The 22,372-nt window shown below is 41.2% G+C and overlaps 1 protein-coding gene across 2 annotated transcripts in view; it reads left to right on the top strand.

Annotated features, from left to right (window-relative positions):
* The window catches only part of edil3a (EGF-like repeats and discoidin I-like domains 3a), a 122,271-nt gene that overhangs the window by 88,013 nt on the left and 11,886 nt on the right, over positions 1-22,372 (top strand). For both annotated transcript variants that reach the window (XM_079577203.1, XM_079577202.1), the window contains exons 6-9: positions 842-997; positions 2,797-2,941; positions 3,449-3,633; positions 21,681-21,836. In XM_079577203.1, coding sequence (XP_079433329.1) covers positions 842-997; positions 2,797-2,941; positions 3,449-3,633; positions 21,681-21,836 — 642 coding nt within the window. The remainder of the gene's footprint in view (positions 1-841; positions 998-2,796; positions 2,942-3,448; positions 3,634-21,680; positions 21,837-22,372) is intronic.

The following is a 22,372-nucleotide window of genomic DNA, read 5'->3' as shown; positions in this document are numbered from 1 at the left end:
CAGTGAGGATCCCAAAGATAGATGACAAGTTTCCCTACAGAGACAAAGTATTTGTTGAATTGGCTTCTTGTTCACACACGGCATCAGAGGGAGGAGGCTGAACCCATGATTATATATATAAATATTTACCGTATTCTGTGAATATTGCCTTACCAACCATATATTTCATCTGCTTCCTCTGGGATGTTTACCTCTTATCAAGTTTAACCAAGCAGTTCGGCTTTACCCAAATCTAAAAGCTTCTCGTCTGTAGAGCTTACAGCCTCTAGGCCAGAGTAATGCCTCATTTGAAGACCTACAAAACTGTTGTTTGTTGTGTTTTTCATCACTGTTTTCCATTCACATTTTCATCATTTTTTTGTCACTTTTTCGTTGTGTTTTTGCCACTTTTTTGTCACGTTTTCGCCCTTGTTTTTGTCACCATTTTGTTGCTTTTTTGCAAGAAACTTTCAGATTGACGAGGGTGTCTCTCTTCATATCTTTCTACAATTAAAAAAAACACAAAACGATATGAAGAAAGGCTTTCCCTGTGTGCTGAAACAATCCTCTATTACAGTATATTGCTTCCTTTAGCCTGTGTTCCCTGTTAGATTGCCACTGGTTTACATTGACGCAGTATTGACAGACTGCACCGGCCTGACAGACTCGGTGTAGACTGTGCAAATTAATTCAACGTTCCATTTGATCAGTGCCTCTCTGAACAAGATGGATGGCCCTGACAGAACGGATACAGGCGGCCAATTGATTCCGATCACCGGCGCTCCTGCGAGTGCCCGGGCCCCCTCATCGGCAATGTTGTAATTTCACACATTATTTCTTTCCCTTTTTATGCTTCCTACAGATAAACCTGCTGAGGAGAATGAGGGTCACCGGCCTAATCACGCAGGGCGCCAAGCGGATCGGCAGCCCAGAGTACGTCAAGTCTTACAAAGTAGCCTACAGTGACGACGGGAAGACATGGCGGACGTATAAAGTGAAGGGCAAGGACGGAGATATGGTGAGACACTGCAGCCATCACCGGATCCCTATAGACTGGCACGCAGACAACAACACGCACATAGTGAATAGAGTCAAGGGCAGGATGGAGGACATGATGAGATGGCTTTTTAATTAGCTCGCACACACCGGGGCCCGTCTTGCCGCGCCGGCCGTACCCCCCCTCCCCACTTTTATGACTTCTAGATTGAATTTTTATACTATTTGGGGATGAACAGCCACCAAACAGGCCTCACAGCATTCTATCATCCCTGACAGCGAGAGCCGCGGCTGTCCTCCATTTGGCCGGGCTCCCCGAAAGACCACGACCTCCAAATTTCTCTGCAAATTTATTACACGCCACAATAGACGGGTGGAAGTTTTTCATTTTTCTAAGGTGCGTTTATATTTCCCAACAGAAGCCTTGTAGGGGAAAGTGGTACTTCAAAAAATCGGTTCATACAGTAATCTTGTCCCAAATGATGCTTTGCCCTGAAACAATTGAATGTGTACCTTCAAATAATATAAACTACTGATAATGTATAATATTCTATCATTTGCTGTAGTACAAGTGTGACATATACAGCTATTTCCTGTGTAAATTAACCCCTTACCCCTCGCCTGAACCGAGCACATTTACACCAGTTCAGTTTTACTAAAATCTTAAAGCAGTACTACGTAACTTGTTTACCTTAATAAATCCTTTACTATACAAGTGTTAATGGGATGATTGGGGGGGTCTTTCATCTCCCTCTGGTGTCTCGGAGGCCCCACTACACACTAATAGAATCAGGAATAAGAAGCTAACAGGCTAACGGGCAAAGCCAATTGCGACCTAGCGCCACTTAAACAGTATTCACAGCCAAGTTTGAGTGAAATTTTTTTAATTTCCATTGTGTAATTGGATGTACAATATCCCTCTCTCCCTTTGTCTTTTCTGTCAGCGTAGTATTTACTCTCACGGACAATTAATAAGTAAAAAACGCAACATGCTACGACATCTGCAGTGGCGCTTATGGCCTCTAGGGGCATAAGTTACTTAGTACTGTTTTAAAGCTTCTGGATTGGAGCTTTTGCCACCTACAGACCAGCGTATGACGCACCATTTAAAAGCTAAGAACTACAAAACTGATCGTAACTTTTTTGTCGTGTTTATTGTTGTTTTTTTGTCTTGTTTTTCTTGTTTTTTGTTGCTTTGTCATCGCTTTTTTCCCCGACGCTTTTTTGTCGCTCTTTTGTGGCTTTTTCATCACTTTTTAGTCGTGTCTTTGTCGCTTATTTATTGTTTTTGTGTGTGACCTCTCTCGTCTTACATCCTCTTTAGAAACTGGCTCACTATAAACAAGGTCATGATGGGGCGATGACAGCCCTGACTCTCCTCATTTTGACTGACCTCTGAGAAGCGAGTCGTCCCCAACTCAAACAAGCCAGTCCAGTTGCTGACTTTGAAAACCTCTCCTAGGATGCCTATTATAACAGAATAAAATGCATGGTGCCGTCTTTCCTCTCCCTTTGCGCGGTGATGTATAATGCATCAGTGCTAATCTCAGGTCATTTGGATAAAACTCTCCAGAAGGTATAGTAGCATAATTGGACCGCTAATTTAGACCACACCACTGTTCTTATAAATTACGAGCTCAAATGGTGCGAGAAATTGTCTATTTTTCCCGGTAATTCTAGCTCATTGACCTTGAATGACAGCAATTTGTTGAGCACGGAGTAGTCACCGGAGACATGGGGCAGATAGACTAGTTAGATCATTGTTAAAAAAAAAAAAGAAGCCCAGCCTTCCTGTAACTGCTGTCCTATCTAATACGACAGATTTTTAGAGGGAACGTGGATAACAACGCTCCTTCGGCAAACTCCTTCACTCCTCCCATCGAAGCCCAGTACGTGCGGATTTACCCACAAGTCTGCAGGAGGCACTGTACCCTACGCATGGAGCTCCTCGGGTGTGAGCTGTCAGGTAAATGAACTTTTATTTTGTAGACATTTATTGGACGTAATTGTGAATTCAAACCATTTTTTAAAATGTATTTTTGTCATAAAATGGAAATGCCAAAAGAAGTCTGCGATCACAAACTTGGACATTTCAGGAATTGCTGTCTGCCCGTTCCTAAATGTCATCCCCGCAAAATGACAAAAAAGTTGAAAACAAGTCTTAGAAAAGGCACTTCGTAGCGTTTATTAGTAAAGTCCTGTTCATCCCAGTGACTTTCAGACGTAGAAACTGCTTATTATTTTCTATTGCTTCACACCTGCACTACTAAAATGCACCAGGGGATACATGCACCATTGTGAATGCTCAAGCATGAAGCGGACATTACAGGAGCTCCAGCCACGCACACAATTAATCACGTTATCCCAATGCAGTTGTGCATGCTGCCTTTGCTCCATAGTGAAAATGAATTGCAGCAGACCTGGAAAAATAACACTGAAGTCATTTATAAAGACCATGTTATCTGTGTGCTAGGCTGCTCAGAACCGCTGGGGATGAAGTCCGGTCACATCCAGGACTACCAGGTGACAGCCTCAAGCATCTTCAGGACGCTCAACATGGACATGTTCACCTGGGAGCCAGGCAAGGCTCGCCTCGACAAACAGGGCAAGGTCAATGCGTGGACAGCTGGACGCGTGGATCAGTCACAGTGGCTACAGGTAACACATACAGGATTCTGTTCTGCACAATAGAATTGATCATTAGCAAAAAGGCCAGCACTCTTACAGCTTTCTTGAAAATTGCTCCTCCTTTGAGGATTAGCAATTACTCCCCCAGTACAGTAAATGTATGCTACGTACATGCCACTGCATATAAATGGATTCTATCTGGCATCATTGTATGCTCCATAATTGATTTGCTTGCTGCTGTGGGTAGTTGTATTTTTTTCTTGCTGGCTTTCATGCTTCCCTTTAGAGGTATTGAACAGAAGGAAGTTTTCCTTTTTTCCTTTAATTCCAGTGTATTTGAATAACACGCCCACATGCCTCTGTTGGAAGTTCAGTCTTGTTTTGCTCAGCTGCAGCCCACACTGTATACACATTTGCAAGAAAATCAGCCAATTCATTCACTTTCATTACAGCAGCTGATGGTTGTAACTGTCGGCTGAAAAGGCATGGCTTCAAGTGTGCATTTACACCACAATCTCTAAGCTCTGAGATGAGACTGTGAGATTGATGGAGCCCAATTGAGGATATCTATCAGACTCAATCGTGCCCACTCTGGCCTTAAAGATTACCCTATATATTGAATCTTTTCTTGATTTGTCCTTTATGGATAAAAGGTCCTAAATGCCTTTACATCTTACTGCTAGCTGTGAAGCATAGTATAGAAGCAATCACCGGGGGGACGGGCAGAGAGAATTGGAAATCAGAATGATTTCTTTGATTTCTTTGGCTTTCTGAAGACATCTCGCCTCCCCTCAGCAGTGGCACAGTTAGCGCGAGGCAGTCACAGCGGCTGTGCGGCTGTTATTAGATTGGTCAGGTCTAGAGTCAGATATGCTGCTTTTACACCGCACTCCTTTGCTGAAGGTGAGGCTGCACATGCACGATGTCGGAGGAGACAGGTGCTTAGCCAGTCTCAGTCTAGGCCATGGGGCTCACTAAGCAAAATTGATTGCTGTGGGTAAAAGAAAACTAGTGGTCTCATATTACATGCTGTGCTTGTTGGAGAGGGAAGACACTATACCGGCACTGCGAGGAAATCAATGGCTTCCTAGGCAGAAGTTCATTTCTACAGCAGGGCATATACAATGTCTGTCTCTTTTACACCAGGGCTGTGTAATGTGGGACTCACAATGAAACTGATAGGGATGTGGTTATTGATCATAGGCTAATGGCATTACTTACTGTCTTTCTCTGAATGGTCACAGTGGCAAAGAAGTCATTCTCAGCAGCATTGCAAAATGGGCTTAAAGCTGCTGGATTAATGGAATTAATCAAGCCTAATGACAAATTAAGTATTCCTATTAATCAAGACGACTGCAGAGCTGGGCAGAGCCGGCTCCCAGCAAAGTCACTAGACTTTTGGATGTACAGGGCAAATGATCACTTGCAACTGCAGACAAGAGTATTGATTACAAATTGTCTATTTAAAATTGTAGCATTGTTTTCAGTCCTGATATAGTCTTTGCTGAAACTAAAATAAATATGAATGTTTTTTTCAATGTTTTTAAAGTAAACATATCGACTACAACAGCACACACAGTCAGAGCCGTGCTTCGCAAAGGGTTCTGAAAGTGTCTGAAATAACCAGTTGATTAGGCAGCTAATAACACCGACTGCATTTCAAAATGATCATTATTATGAAAGCGCTGTACAAATGGACCAGTAGGGGTACTGTCCAAGCTGTAGATGGACCGTCTTGGCAGGAGATGAAATTACACCAAGGGAAACCAAACCATAATCTTTTCAAGATGTTTTCAAGAGAGAAGCCGACACTGTCAGACGAAGCTGCCAAGAGTTCCAGCTGGCATAAGCTGATTAGTTAATTATGCACATCAACATGTCCATGTTGCAAAGAGAAATTACCAGAGAAATACTCGCTACTTTTCAATTTCACAGTGTCCCTGTTAACGCAGCTCCTGCTCTGCATCAGAGCTGACAACTCCTGTCCCTGCTCTGCTGTTGGACTGGCTTTATGTTAAACATGCCTCACACAAACACGTTCTGGAAAAGAGTGATAGCCTTTTATATCCTTTTTATTATGAACCATTATTTTATATATTTCCGTACTATTATATATTTATTTTTATATTTATTATATTTATTTATTTATGTCCATGCACCTGTCTACAATGCCAGATCCCTCACTTCATTCGCAACATTTCTAACAGACAAGAAAAAGAACAAGCCCCTGGTGTTGGTTTGGGCTGTTTTCACACTCTATTATCTCCTTAGGTATGTGTTGTGTACTTGAAGCTTATAGGCGCTAACCATGAGAAACCAGTCATCAGTGTTTATTTTGAGATGTTGAGATCACGGAACATCAGTTGAAAGCATCATAGATAGCATAAATATCTGGGTGTGGAAGATATTTGCTGTTGTCTGATGTAGCAGGGTCTCCAAACTCAAAACATAAAGTCATTTCTCCATGTAGCTCAGTCCTCAGAAACGTCTTCTCTCTCACAACTAAATTTGTCTCCGTAAGCGAATCTTTGGATAAAATCATCTGTTTGGAGGTTCTTAATGTTACCAATTAAAATTCTCCGTATCCACATCTCCAAATCTCTTTCTGTGTTCTACATTTTGACTGTTTTTAAAGTGTCTTGATAAGAACGACCTCACATGTGGGCTCTTCTTGATAACGTGGTGCAGCCTTGCCTGTGCACTCAGAAATGTTTGTCGTGTAATTGGCCTCTTATCAGCCGAGTGGTCATAATGTTATGTTGGGACTGGAGTAAGTGCAGGCTAACCTTGATTCTTCGACTTTACATGGCATACATCCACCTCTCTTGCATTACATCACTTTATCAAAGCCTGCGCGGCTTCTAATCATATAAAAACCCTGATCCGCTGAGCTTGCTGCGCCGCTGACAACAAGCCCTTATGTCTTTTAATCAGCAGAATTAGCTGACTGTTTGTAGAGAATGGCTTTAATTTGTCCCATTGAAACTCTGAGCTCTGTTTATGCAGCAAAGATAAAGGATGTCTTTCTAAAAACAGAAAAAAAAGCTGCCTCAGAGAGAGAGTTAAAGCTTGGAAGGATTTAGGAGGGGATTTTGATCATCTGGAATAGCAATGATCATGTCTCTATTTCCAGAACAACAGACTAGCACTTTGGTAAAGTGGAGATTATAGAAAACTTTCAAGGGATATCCGCAGTGTCCTTCAAGCCTTGATAGTCACAAATGAAGCTATTAGTACTAGTCAGCATGGGACGAGGGTCCTCTTTTATCCAGAGGTCTAACTGGCACGCCACATTGATGAAGTCTAAGCTGTAAAGTGGGGTGTTACTGTATGTGCCTCCAGCCTCTTGATGTTGTCCAAGAAGTTGTGTATGAAAGGGGAGTTGGGGGACTGCACATAGCGATTGGTAATGAGTAGAAACATGTACAATAGGCTAATCCTCCAGCCAGGTGTTTTGTCTGGCTCTACATCTGCTCCTACAGGTCACCCCAGCGGCGTTGAGGATGGGTCAAATGCAGAGAACGGATTGCCCTATAGGGATTAAGAAAGTGTAACTCAATTTAGCTTCTTGTCCTCTGGCTTAACTGAGCACATTTTCTCCAGTTCAGCTTTACCCAAATCTAAAAGCTTCTCGACTGGAGCTCACAGACTATAGGCTAGATTAGCGCCTCATTTGAAAGCTAAGACCTACTAAACTGATCGAAGCTTTTCTTTGCGTTGTCGCTACTTTTTTCGTCATATTTTTGTCGGCTTTTTGTCACTTTTTTCATTGCTTTTTCATACGTTTTTTGTTACCTCTTCTGTTCCATTTCCATCATCATTTACGTCTAGTTTATGTGGCTATTATGAGGCTTTTTTCAAGAAGTATTAAGAGAAGTGTTAAGAAGCCAACTTAAAGGCACACTGCGTAACATTTTGGACATTAGTAAACAACATTAGTAAACAACATGCTCCTAATGACCAGCTCGACACAGAAAAGGCTGTTGCTGCAGACGTACCCACTCCCGGGAAAGATTACAGTTGTGTCTTAGGAGAATTGAGCTGCATGTAGCAAAGGCACATGATTATTTGTACATTTATGAGGTATTTTTCAATTACGAAGTTATCTGTCATTTGCATTTATTGGGTAAGTTTCTATGCGGTGTGGCTTTAAATGTTCTGCCTGTGTACATGTCAGTGTGTTAGTAAGTGTAAGCCCATAGTTGCAAAGACAGTTATATGAATTAGCACTTCGGTTCTTGACAAGTGTGATGCTAGGTAATAATAACACATGCTACATTGCTCTGCCTTTCCTGTGTTACAAACTTCATCACGCAGCATTTGAAACGCGTTATCCGACAAAACTGAAAGCCTAACCGAGCTGATTACATCTGATCTAAATAAAGGCACTTGTCCCTGCAGATGTGAAGACTCAGCGTTCTAATCATCTCAAAAGTTTTCGTGGTGTTTTCGCGTTATTCGTCTTCACGCACAGAGCACAATAAGAACAAGCGGCAGCTGCAGCCCCTCTTTGTCTCTGCGCTGATTAAAACTCAATGTGTTATAGGAACGCCGTCTCTCCCTGCTTCCATCGCAATCAGTGAGGGGCACATACTGTATTTGTCAAGTACCTGCGTGTAAGACCGGTGTGCTGTAACGGTCTAGTTGCTTTTTGAACACTTATTCGGGCAGCTGCTGCGTTTAGGGTCCGATGGGGAAAGCTGCAAGATTCACACAATAAAATCACTGATGTAATTTGGAATTGTTTCCACTTTGTTGCCCACAGCCACTGTTAATTTGATCATTTGTTGCAACATTATCCAAGGATTAAAAAGAAAAAAAGAAAAAAAAGGAACTCCTCACAAGTTTGATATAAACTTTATTATCGTAGCAGCTCGAACCACTGTGGCTGGTTCTTTTGTGTTATTTTGTTCCTTCCCCTGCAGCTAGCCGTATGCAGATTCAATTAACTTACAAATGAAGTTACGGGTAAGGCAGCTAAATCCATCTGCTTCACTGATTCAATTGGTTGCCTTTTAGAGTCGGCTCCCTGCAACTGCCGTGCGTCCTCTTAAACATACCAACAACCTGTGTGATGTAGCTGCTTTGTTTTCATTATCCCGGGGAGCCATCTTATCCTCAGCACCACTTCCTGATCCTCATCGGCTCTGGGCTAAAGGCAGGATGCATTTATCTCCTTTATCTGCGGATGATTGATTCATGACTTCACATAAGCGCCACTGTAATCTGGAGATCGGGAAGAATTGTCAGAAACGAAGGCGCCAGGGCTTGAATCAGTGCAGCAGAGATTGGTTGGATGTGTTGTGCATGTGTATCTGGAAGTTGGAGCGTGTTTCTCCGGGGTGCATTTGAAGCTAAAATCTCCTGAGAGTCTGCTCTGCGCGGTATATAGACAGTGTATGGTTGATCAAATCATCTCAAGGTCTTTGCAGAAGGTGTGAACGTCGTTGAAGAGAGGGGTTAACAGGTATGCTTTGCCACATGATGAAGGTGTTGATTGTTGCTACTTCAGTTTCACCAAATAACATGTTTTTCTCCATGCTTCGATTCCAAAGTGATTCCACACAAGAGCTCTGATCAGTATAAGTGTCCGTCATACGCCTGGTCACAGTGAGAATTAAACAGAGGGTGAAATCCTCCAGCTCTTTAGTGCCACAGCGTCAAGGCCATTTTTACGCACAGGAGCTCCCCGTCTCTGCTTCACTCTCTCTGATACGCTGCGCGCCTCACTGGACCTGGAGATGCTGTTCCCTTTGCTGTAATAGCCTCAAATGATCCACCGCACCATGCTTGATTTCCTTCCTGTTCCTTTTGCCATGGCCAATTCCCTCCATCGCTCTGCGCCACCATTTAGACTTCACTCGACACGCTGAGCCGAACGTTGTCTGTTTTATTACGCCGCACTCTGAGCAGCCTGTTACCATCGCAGGTATAACGTTTTGGACTCTTCGGCTGCTGAAAGGAACCTGCTACTGCTGATAATGATATTACTGCAACTTCGACTGGATTCTTTTTCTTTTTTTATGTAGATAGATAAGGTATTAAATCTTATACTGGCTGCGAAATGGCTATAAAATGCACATCAGGTGCGCTGTAACCCAAATAACTGTAAGACAGAGTTGCCCAAAGTGGAGTCCAGGGGCCAGATGCTGCCAATTTTTGATGTCCCTGAGGCTTCTTTTTGAATAGGCATCACCAGAAATGGTACTTTTTACTGCAAGTGTAATAATTCTACACGATTATAGCCTCAAAAACAAACTTATTGTTGTGGGATTTCGCTGGTTTTAAGATCCCTAGCCTAAATAAAGGTGTGTGACCACTAGGGTTAAAACTCTAAGCTTTAGCTTTTATTTAACCAGGAAAGTCCCTTGAGAATGAAAACCTCTTTTGCAAGGGAGGCAAGAGGCAAACCACAACAACACCCAACATTTTGTATTATTAAACAGTACAAATTAAAACAGCAGAAGGATTAAAAACAGCAATAGGTTAACGACTTCAATTCCAGGTCCTTCAGAACAGCATCAAACCGAGACAAAGTTATTTGTTGTGAGAGTTGAATTGTCTTTTGCAGAGATCTTGCCAATCTAGGCGCTTCTTTCCTTCCTCTGTCCTGACACTAGGCCGTCGCTGAAGATACACACTCAAGTACGAAGGGAGCAACCCAATGTACCCCTGTATATAAACCTGGACCAGTGTGTGAGCCGACGAGTAGCCAAAGCAGGCCATCCGACCCGGGAGTACAGTTCACAATGATGATTTGTAGACCACAGTTTGTTATGAAGCTCAGAGAGGCGTCCAGCATACCTAAAGCCTGGACGGGGGCATGTGTAAAATATATCCATAATCGAGAACAGGAAGAAATGTTGCAGCAAAAAGTCTCTTCCTTACATGGAAAGAAAAGCATAACTTGTTTCTTAAATAAAAACTGAACTTTAGCATTAGTACAGGGGTGAGGCTGTCAATTATGTTTATTGCTTTAGCTTATCTTAAAATTAAACATTTAGTGCCATTATTTCAAAAGTACTTACTTAAACCAAGAGATGTATACCATTCATGGGTTTTAGTCACATCATCATTTCATGTTCATCTTCATTTGAGGACTTTAGATCATCCAAAAGTGTTTTGTTTGTTTGTTTGTTTGTTTGTTTTGTTTTTAAATTAATGTATGGCAACAGTTTTTATTTTGAATCACTTGAGACCCGTTTAAACCATAAAAGACACACTGGCTATGTCCCTATGTTTCAAATGAGATTACCCGTAAGAACAAAGCACCATGATGGCAGTTAAATACACATATTTTGAAGATCGGCCTGTGCTTTTGCCACCATCTTTCATCCCTGTCCCAAGTCATTTGGCTGTAAATGTGCTACAACCGGCCAAGAAGCTGACTCTGCCTTATGCAGTGCCAAAACAAGTCATCTCGCTCTTTAACAAAGACCTTCATCAGAGTGCCAGCGCTGCTCATTTGCCCTTATCCACAGCCCTGTCCAGTCACACTGTAATATTAGTCACTTTATGTATGAATAAGATCTTTGAAATGTCAAGCTGCTATTGGTCAGTCTGCTGTGGTGTAACCGTTCCAAAAGCACTGACAATCCTCATGACCTTTCTACTAGTGGCATCATCAGTGTTACAGTCATGTTACAGTATATTTTTGTAGTATTTTCCCCAATACTCCCCCAAGTATTAGTGGCTAATAAGAAGAATATATTGTGTAAGAACATCAGCTTGGGTAGTAGGTGATGCAATTTTAGTATTATAGTATCCTTGTTTTTGTGGCCTCATTCCATGACACATCAAATTAGTATGATTATCTTGCCAGAATTAGCAGGTCAGTAATTCAGGTGTGTGCTCAAGCACAGAGCAACATTGTGCATTTGGAACCAGCTTATAAGATGCTTAGCAATTTCTAGCACATTTATTTTTGGAAATGTTGTATTTTCCCCTTACTTCCATCATTACGCTCAGGTACAACAGTGGTGAGGCAGAGGTCCACACAGATCAATGCCTTTCACGTCAGTCTTTGTTTTGATTGACACGTTAATTCCGTTGTGGCGCTACCTGTCAGATATTGGTGGATTTCCAGGCTTTAAAGAGCTACCAAACATTCTCAGCGGAGAGCCTCACACTGGAGCTGCCTGCAGGCACAGGCCCATATGTTCTTAAAGCATTGGGATTGGCCCATGGCAGGCTGTAAGCTGCTTTTGAAAGATTTCCTTTAGACACACAACACTGTTATGTTACACTTGACGCAACAATGCAGGCTTAATTGCTCTTTGTAATTTCCTGCGTCACATAATAGTCCATTGTGTCTTGGCATTTAAAAAACGAAACTGAAAACATTGGAAAATATGGATGTTTGATCTGTTGTGTTATTATTCGAAGTCAAACATACAACCTGCAAAAAAGCCCTTTTACATTATAGAAATCTATCTTTCTGTAGCTCCATAATTGCCTCCACCAGGAACAAGCCATCAAACAGATTGCATCCAAAATGATTCTATGCTTTACCAACCCAGCCCTAAAGCAGAATGCAACATCAGAGACAGGACACGTTCCAGTGCATTTGACCTGAGGCAGACCAATCAGCCTTATTCACACTCCCACTGTGTTCACAAACACAGCCATGATGACTGGCCAACGGTGCTGCACCAGAGAGGACAGGAATGACATGTAACCTGTTTTACAACCAGAGAATATTCAGGGATTTATGTGCTCACATTTCTCTTAAAGGGTCGCAACTGGTGGGACAGAAACAGAAAGTGGTTGCGACATTTTAAGTGGGTCTTGAGCCTGTCTCCAATTGCTATTGATCAATGCAGAATAAGCCTGTAAAAGTAGGATTTTCTTTGCTGACTAATACGTCCAAGTGCTTACAGATTTTTGTTTTGTCTTACACACACAAAAACTCACAATTAATGCGACTCCTGGCTGTAAACAGACTTATTAGCACAGCTGGAGACTTTAAGATGCAGTGGGCAGCTCAGCATTTATAAGACAAAAATCTGTCCCTCTCTCCTCCTCTTTGTAGAAGCTGCCTCCCGCTGCATTAATCTCTTCATCCTGCCACAACAATTCCACTTCAAATGAGAACACGATTGCCGCTCTTACTTTAATGAGCAGACAGTATAAATGTTACTTCTTTACATCCCACCATCAAAGACAAATACAAATGACTTATTGGCCTTGTCTGTGTTTTTGTGTTTTGTTTTTTTGGATGTGTGGATGTCTCATCTCGAAACTTTTGGGAACTATAACAATAAGAGGGTTCTTGTTTTTTCCTCGCCAAACAAATCCTTTAACTCAGTTGCTGTGTTTATTTCCTAAGTGCCTCTGTGCAGCAGTAAGAAGCACGTTGGTGAGTTTAAAAACAAGGAGTTTTGCAGTGGTGTAAGGGCTTTTGTGTATGTTGTTGTATGTAGTCATGGAAATGTGACAGAATATATTAATTAAACAACTTATACAAGCGTTTCCAATGACATCACGCATAGTTCCAGTCGCCATTTTGAATACCGAAGTAGCATTATGCAGTACTACTATATGGAACAATATCTCTATTCAGGATATAAAAGAGGACAACTGATTGACAGTGGCATTTTTATGTACTCGTAATCATTGCTCAAGAAGATAACAGCAAAAACACAACCCCAGACGAGACGTATGGAGGACCGTGGCTGCCAAAACTATAAATATATACATAAATAAATAAATAAATAAATAAATTTAAAAAAGATAAAATTTGCAAAGAAATGCGTGCAATTATGAGAATAAGTGCATTTATTTCTGTATTTATTTATTTATATATTTATTTATTTCTGTATTTAATTATTTATTTACATATTTATTTATTTTTGTATTTATTTATACATTTATTTCTGTATTTCTCTATTTATTTCTCTATTTCTGTATTTATTTTTGTATTTATTTATTTATTTATATATTTATTTATTTCTCTATTTATTTATTTATTTCTCTATTTATTTATTTATTTTTGTATGTATTTATTTATTTCTCTATTTATTTATTTATTTCTCTATTTATTTTTTTATTTATGCATTTATTTATTTATTTCTGTATTTATTTATTTATTTCTGTATTTATTTATTTATTTCTGTATTTATTTATTTATTTCTGTATTTATTTCTGTATTTATTTCTGTATTTCTCTTAATGAGATGCAAATCATGGGGTGGGTCGGGATGCCTCTGCTGTAAGCTCATTGGTCAATCTTTTTCCTTGCTCCAGAGCTTGTCCAGCATAGACGGCCATGTTGAGATCACTGTGTTCTCGCTATAGCCATGTCAGAACGAAAAAAAAAAAAAAGCATTCTTCCATATGCAGCAATTGCATTGTGTGTGTGTTTTTTAAACAAATAAGTAAATTATCCTTTGCTCTGGGTCGCTGAACAGCCTCCATTTTGGAGTGGTGAACGGTTGCATGTTGGACCTCAAGCATATCTAGTTGGGGACTGCTGTGCTATGTTCTAATGAGCTGAGAAGACTGGCGGACAGGAGAATCTGTAGTGTTGACTATATTATTTTCCGTTTGGATCAGTTACGTAAAGTCCCGTCGCCAGACGTCAGTCTTAAGGGGGCATTAGTACTACTATAAAGAACATATTTTTCGGTATTCGCGTAGCCCTGGCGCACACTGATCATTACATTAAACATAATCAACAGCAAATATGACCAGACCAACTACAGCTGTAACATCAGTCCTCGTGGCGGAAACGTCAGTAGGCCTACATGCGTTTCTCCGAGCTGAGCCTCCTCATTAACACATCCTTCTACTCAAACTTGAACTTATGAGTGAGGTCCTTTTCAAAAGCAGCTGAATGAGCTGGGCCTTGCGTCTGTGCAGAATACTGCGCCGATGCAACGAAAACACGTTTCCGAGCGTGGAAAACGACCGGACTCTGGGGCTGTAGAACGAGCGCCTGCACCCCCACACTCCCCCCACACTCCCCCCACACACACCCCCACACTCGCGCCACCGTTTGTACCATGAATATGGCTCGGTCAGTGCTGTGGCCGCGTCCACTTTTCAGTCTCTCTCAGCTTCACTAAAGCTCCAGTGTCTGAGTGTAAAACGCACACTTCGAACGCGGGGACTTTTCGGCTTCAGCGCTTTGTAGTAAAACACACACGAGCACCTGTCACTGCCTTTGCCTCTCACGAGCATCGTGGACTCTCAGGGCGGAGGATGATCGTTGATGCCCCTCTATCATATCACCTATATTTTATTTTGTGCCCAGACAACACGGGAGCCGTGCGCAATTGCGCACGAGCGCAGCTTGGAAGGAACCGTGCCAGAGAAAGAGAGAGAGGGATGAAATGCCGCCTCCGTGCTAGAGGAGGAAATAGTTAGGCTACTTGTTGTGGAGTTTGGGCTGGTCTAATCGGGCAGAAAGCGCGAAAGTAACACTGTGCAATTGAGTGATCTTTGCCCAATTTGTAGTGGTTTGTAGTGGGCACACGCATCTTGACAGCATGGCGCTTCTCAGCGCACGCCTGTAATGTACATGTACGCACTTTGCGCGAGAGCTCGTCGCGTGCGGTGTATTAAACCGATTGAAAGCGCAAAGTAACACTTCGCACATGAGTGATACGTATCTTGGCCCGGTTTGTCGTGGTTATCCGGCCATCCTGCATGTTTTCTAGTGGTTATACCCGTCGCTATGGGCTGGCCATACGGGGCCATGCCCGCCCCCCCTGACACAGATGTGGTGTAGTAGACTACGTGATACGCAGACATACGCTGTATAACCACGAAGAAGGCCTGCAGAACTGCTGTATAACCACTACAAATTGGGCAAAGATCACTCATTTGCACAGTGTTACTTTCGCGCTTTCTGCCCGATTAGACCAGCCCAAACTCCACAAGTAACCTAACTATTTCCTCCTCACGGAGAGAGAGGACCGGCGGCATTTAATGCATGTAGGCCTACTGACGTTTCCGCCACGAGGACTGATGTTACAGCTGTAGTTGGTCTGGTCATATTTGCTGTTGATTATGTTTAATGTAATGATCAGTGTGCGCCAGGGCTACGCGAATACCGAAAAATATGTTCTTTATAGTAGTACTAATGCCGCCTTAAGACTGACGTCTGGCGACGGGACTTTACGTAACTGATCCAAACGGAAAATAATATAGTCAACACTACAGATTCTCCTGTCCGCCAGTCTTCTCAGCTCATTAGAACATAGCACAGCAGTCCCCAACTAGATATGCTTGAGGTCCAACATGCAACCGTTCACCACTCCAAAATGGAGGCTGTTCAGCGACCCAGAGCAAAGGATAATTTACTTATTTGTTTAAAAAACACACACACAATGCAATTGCTGCATATGGAAGAATGCTTTTTTTTTTTTTTCGTTCTGACATGGCTATAGCGAGAACACAGTGATCTCAACATGGCCGTCTATGCTGGACAAGCTCTGGAGCAAGGAAAAAGATTGACCAATGAGCTTACAGCAGAGGCATCCCGACCCACCCCATGATTTGCATCTCATTAAGAGAAATACAGAAATAAATACAGAAATAAATACAGAAATAAATAAATAAATACAGAAATAAATAAATAAATACAGAAATAAATAAATAAATACAGAAATAAATAAATAAATGCATAAATAAAAAAATAAATAGAGAAATAAATAAATAAATAGAGAAATAAATAAATACATACAAAAATAAATAAATAAATAGAGAAATAAATAAATAAATAGAGAAATAAATAAATATATAAATAAATAAATAAATACAAAAATAAATACAGAAATAGAGAAATAAATAGAGAAATACAGAAATAAATGTATAAATAAATACAAAAATAAATAAATATGTAAATAAATAATTAAATACAGAAATAAATAAATATATAAATAAATAAATACAGAAATAAATGCACTTATTCTCATAATTGCACGCATTTCTTTGCAAATTTTATCTTTTTTAAATTTATTTATTTATTTATTTATTTATGTATATATTTATAGTTTTGGCAGCCACGGTCCTCCATAGAGACGCACGTTTATGTGATATAACCAGCAAATGTGGCAGAGACGTAGCAGCTCTGTCTGTCGAGCTACAGCAGGATTCACTTAAGATCTGCTTCACTCCTCAGAGTAAATCAACACATCAAAGAGAAACAGAAAACCTTTCTCTGTGATTTTTTACAGTTTGTCATGTCAACAGAGTCTGAGTCAGTGTTTAAGCTGCTCAAGACGTTAGCATGCTACCAGTTAGCAGTTGATTCAATCAACTGTCAATGGTTGACAGTGTTGGCTTCAACACGATAAACACATGTGTGGCTCACATCTATGAACACCGAGGAAATACTACAGTAACTGCTCAGCTCTGACCTCTGGCACATGTTGTATCCAAGGCTAGATGTTTGGAGTGTGGTTTAGGACGTTCTCTTGGAGAGGTCTGAGCTGAGCTTTTGAAGCTAAATGCTAACTGGTAGCTTGCTAATAGATACAGACGGCATCTCTGGAATCGCCCATATATGGTCATTTTTGAAAACAGTTAAGGGGGAAAACAATTTTGAAAAAATGAAAATTTTCTCTAATTATTCAAAAACTACTGTAACAAATGCTGAAATATGCATCGTGCTAATGCTAACGGTTAGCTAGCGCGAGCTACAACTGCCTTTTTTTCCACTTCTACTGCACAATTTGCTGTGAGAAAATATCCACATGGGCCCGATTTACACTTGACTTTATTTGTATGTGATAAATAAGTTGATATTCCACCAGAAAATGGCAAAAAATAGTGGAAAATTGTGTTTCTCTAAAGATTATATTTTCCCCCTCGGCGAAGCCACGCCCCCTGCTATTACGAGATGCCGTCTGTATCTATGCCCTCAGCAGCTTAAACAGTGACTCACTGGTTTCTTCACATAAACGTGCATCTCTGGGGCCGTGTTTTAACTGTGTTTTTGTTGAGCAGTGATTACGAGTACATTAAAATGCCACTGTCAATCAGTTGTCTTTCTTTTACATCCTGACTAGAGATATTGTTACATGTTGCAGTACTGCATAATTCTACTTCGGTATTAAAAATGGCCACCATAACAACAAAAGTCACTTGACTTCTAAATCTCTGTGGATCTACTGCAACAAAGGTGCCAATGTTAGACATTTCAAAGTGAATCCTCACATGTTTCATTTCTTTGTAGCTTCTTCGCTATAAAAATGTTATGCTTTTTTTATTGCTTTGTTATATATATCGAAAACAATACTGTTTCTGACCGTCAAAGCAGTGGGAGAAACGACATCCCAGGTGAATAATTCTCAATACAATCGGCATCGACTCATTCCACTTGACTAGAGCAACTGCCTAATATGTGTCAAGAAGTGCCTTTTCATTTGTTGATGAAGAATTCTATTGCGACTACTGCTGTATAAGTCCACTAGATGCATCTTTTCACATACAACTACGTCAACTAACTTTGCTGCTAAGATTAAAAGCCCTTTTAAGAACTTTTATGAATAGATGGTAATCAGTATAGCTCAAGTGTCTGCAACAATAAACAAGTTTCAAAATAAATCCAAACAGTCACATGTTTCGTTTCTTTGTAGCTTCTGTGCCATAAGAATTCTGCGATAAGCACAAAGCCTTTAGTTAGTCAGTCTGCTCGATGGTGCAGAGATAACGGCCTGATGGAGGCAGGAGCAGACGGGACAGAGCAGAGAAAGGGAGGAGGGCTTCAGTTTAACAAGCTTATCTCTTCTCCTAATTCAGTTTGGGCCATCAAAGTGCTGAGAGGCGCTGGTGACACGAGCGCTCGTATTTTTTGACCGCTACCTGTGACAGCAATTACAGGTTCCCCTTCAAGCACGCCTTTGTTTTGGTGACAGACCTGACTGCTTGGCTCCAGCGCGATTACCTCAGTGTTGTGCAACCAGGGCATAATCAAAGGTGTACAATGCAAGGTGTCATTGGCTTTAAATCAACCTCAGCAGCCCTCGCCGCTGCTCCTCCGCGCGGCCATGTGTGCCGCTGTGACAACATACATCAGAGGGCCAGGACTCTTATATTTCTGTACATGCCTTATTTTTAAAGCAGAAAGTATAAAGCAAGAAGTCTGGATTTTTTATGTAAAGCAGAACTCATGCCCCGAGAGGCCATAAGCGCCGCTGCAGGTGTCGTAGCATGTTGCTTTTTTTTTTACTCATGAACTGTCCGTGAGAGTAAATACTACACTGATAGAAAAGACAAAGGGAGAGAGGGATATTATACATTGTGCCACAACTCAATGACACAATGAAGATCTTTTTTTTTTCACTCAAACTTGGATGTAAACACTGCTAGTGGCGCTAGCTCGCAGTTAGCTTTGCCCGTTAGCCTGTTGGCTTCTTCTTCGTGATTCACAGGGAAGTTGCAATTTTAGTTTTCTGGACAGAGACACCAGGGGGAGATGAAAGACCCCCCAATCATCCCATTAATAGACTTGTTTTACCCCTAGAGGGACTACAAAAAGGATTTGCTAAGGTAAACAAGTTATTAAAAATTTAATATTAAAAAAAAAATTGGAAATTCTTTGTGTCCAGATTTGTGGCCTAAGCTCCTAAATCAGGAGTGTCGAACTCGTTTTGGGTCATGGGCAGAAATTAAGCCCCCACGGCGGCTCGCGGGCCGCATATATTGTGAAGGACTGTGGCCTAATAAATGACAACGGCTTACACTTATATGCTACATAAAGTCATTATTCATTGACTCCACACTCGATGGCTGTAAGTTACTATTGTAGCCACAGCCACCCTGGGGCAGACTGACCACTTGGCTATAATATGCTGTTGAAATCCTGATCGCTTATTATGGCAGTGCCCTCTGCTGGACACATGTGGAATTCTTTCTTTTTTTTTTTATTTAAGCATAAGCATTAATAAGCATTCTGGCTATTTCTTAACAAATCCATAACTCTGCACAGGAATTGCTAGAGACTTACTTCTTTTTTTGACATACTCAGAAATTCATGCTCTACAAAGGCAAGGCAAGCTCATCTATCTCACTTTCATAAATCTATGTCGTTAATGACAAGTATATGAAGTAGACAATAAAGTAACTAAAGTGTAGTGTCAGGAGCATCTGCATTGCACACTGTGGGGTATTAATTAGTTTTGGTGTACGGCACATTGTCAGCTTTTGAGCCTGCGACGTCAGAGCTCCAAGCTATACTTAATTCGATTAATTTCAAGTCTAGATTATCTGTGAACGTGCCTTTAGACGGTAGGGTGTGTTTTTGATGTGCTTTTTATGTGCTCAGCAGGGGTGCATAGATAGGACACATGTGTCAGGGCAGTGTCGCGATCACAGAGAGTCAGTCAACCAGTATCTCACATGTTTGAAACGCCACACAGCACAGGGAATAGACTCTCGCTACCTTCTTCTACCCTGGTTTTTGTTTTATCTCATAACCATTTGACACTCTATTTGTTGGCCTATGACCAGGCCAATTAATGTGATGTATGGCTGCCTCTACCTTGTTAGTTATATTCAGCTGGAGACATTCATCTGCATGCTTTGTAGATGCTCCCCCTGCTCTTTCTGCGCTTCTAAATTTTGCCATTATGCCTACCATCTGACAGCAAAATGTCACAGGGCGCAGATTTTTACATACGCAGCTGAGTTTTATGTTTGCCGCAAGCATGTAAACTAGGGCAAAAAGTAAGAGTGAAGACGTTGTATGACCATTTTACACAATTTGGATTGACTTTACGGCCTCCACTGAGCGCTGTAGAAAATCTTGTTTAGGGGAGTGCACATGACAGGTTATCTGGTAGTTATTTAGTTTGATGGGATAATGTCAGTGGTAGGTACCGGCTTCACCAAGTGCGTTTTCTCCTGTTCAGCTTTACCCAAATCCTAAAGGAATAGGCCACCATTTTTCCATTCTGAGATATGTTATTACCTGAACTTAGACGAGTTGACGCGTACCTGTCTGGTCTGTGTGCGTCCCCGTGGAAGAGTGTGGTCGCTTTTAGCTTCAGCACGTTTGGAGCTATAGGAATATACTGGGAGAGGCCATATGCTAACAACATCTTTGCTAGTTTTCTTTTTGTTGCTATTTTGACACTTTTTTCAAGGAGCTTTTAGATTTGGGTGAAGAGGTTAATAGTTATATCGTATTGTTATATTGTGCCCATTTCCAAAAAACATCACAAAAACGTGACATCCTTTTACTGCAAGCTAAACGTTGAATATAATGATCTAAGTCATTTTTGGGTGAGAAATGTGCAGACTAACCAGCCACACAAGCAGGTTCGCCCTCAGTGGATCAGGGCTGATGCAGAAGCATTCGCAGACACATGAATTCATTATGTGCATGAATAAACAGCATGCATTTGACAATTACAAAACTGAGCTGTCTTTCCTGCTGCTCTTGATTACCAATCAGAACAGGTACCGCCTTCCTCCTCATTGCTCTTTAGGTTCTGTTGATTTGTATGCATTATTCATTTGATGTTTTGTAATTAACACACACAAAATAGCTTGTTGTTTTGACCTGCATGACATAGACAAGTACGATTTCTCCTCTTTGAAGCTTTGCAAAATGGGCTACTGCTTACCGAAGGTGTGAGAGTGTGTGTGTGTGTGTGTGTGTGTGTGTGTGTGTGTGTGTGTGTGTGTGTGTGTGTGTGTGTGTGTGTGTGTGTGTGTTTGCGCGTGTGTGTACGAGGCCAGGCTTAACCCAGTTGTGTTTGTTCTAAATAATGAGGCATAATTGAGGTGGGAAAGGGCCGATGAAAGTAGCAGAGTATGCACGTGTTTGCTGGCTACCACCCCTGCACTGTAAATTGTTCGCAACAAATGAGAAGCTATTAAAAATTAACCCAACTGGAGCGATGTAGGTCTCCGAAGCTGCTGCACAGAGCACTTTCTGTTTTGCTGAGCTGAACTTATGGAGTTTTCCCCCCCCCCTTGTTGTTCAATATTCTGTGAATAATTGAAACCGACTTCTTGCACCCACTGTCTTTCTTGCTACTGTAAATCTAATGATGACATTAAAAGAGTAAATGCTGACCTCATTTCGGGCATTTAGCACCTGTGACATTTTCTCTCCTTTCTCAGGTGGACTTGCTCGTGCCGACTAAGGTCACCGGGGTAATCACCCAGGGAGCTAAAGATTTCGGCCACGTCCAGTTTGTCGGATCGTACAAAGTGGCCTACAGCAACGATGGAGAGAGGTGGAGGGTGTATCAAGATGAGAAGCAAGGCAAAGACAAGGTAAATCCTCACAGCATCATCATCTACTGCGAACTGAAGCGTGTTTTCGGGCTGCAACATAACACATCGATCAACTAGAAGACGGATTTTAAACTATTCATGATAATTGTTGACTGCACAAGTAGCATATAAAAGGTCTAAACTAGAAATAAACCAACTCTAAACAAAAAATATTTAAAACATGACCTGTTGTGTATGTACCAACAGTTGACAAAATGTGAAAAGATGAAGCAAATTCAAAAAAATATTACAATTACATCAATCAAATTTTCATGTGGGCCATCATGATTTTTTAAAATATTTCAGTGAATATGTGTACATCAACTGATTTTTTCCATGATATTTTAATTTCGTTTCACATATATGTATGACCGCAGAGCATGCCTGCTGGAGCTGCGAGTACTGCATGTTTAAATTATATATCACACTCCGAAGTCACGAGAAACAGAGTAGTGAAGTGCACAGAAAGGACATAATTGAACACCAGACCAGAAATGTTCACGTAGAAAAGAAGACGACTTCCGTGTCAACACCCA

The sequence above is a fragment of the Gobius niger genome (genome assembly GCF_951799975.1).
Source record: "Gobius niger genome assembly, chromosome: 1".
NCBI classification, from domain to species: domain Eukaryota; kingdom Metazoa; phylum Chordata; class Actinopteri; order Gobiiformes; family Gobiidae; genus Gobius; species Gobius niger.
Note: the sequence above shows the minus strand (reverse complement) of the source record. Positions and strands in the feature narration are given on the sequence as shown.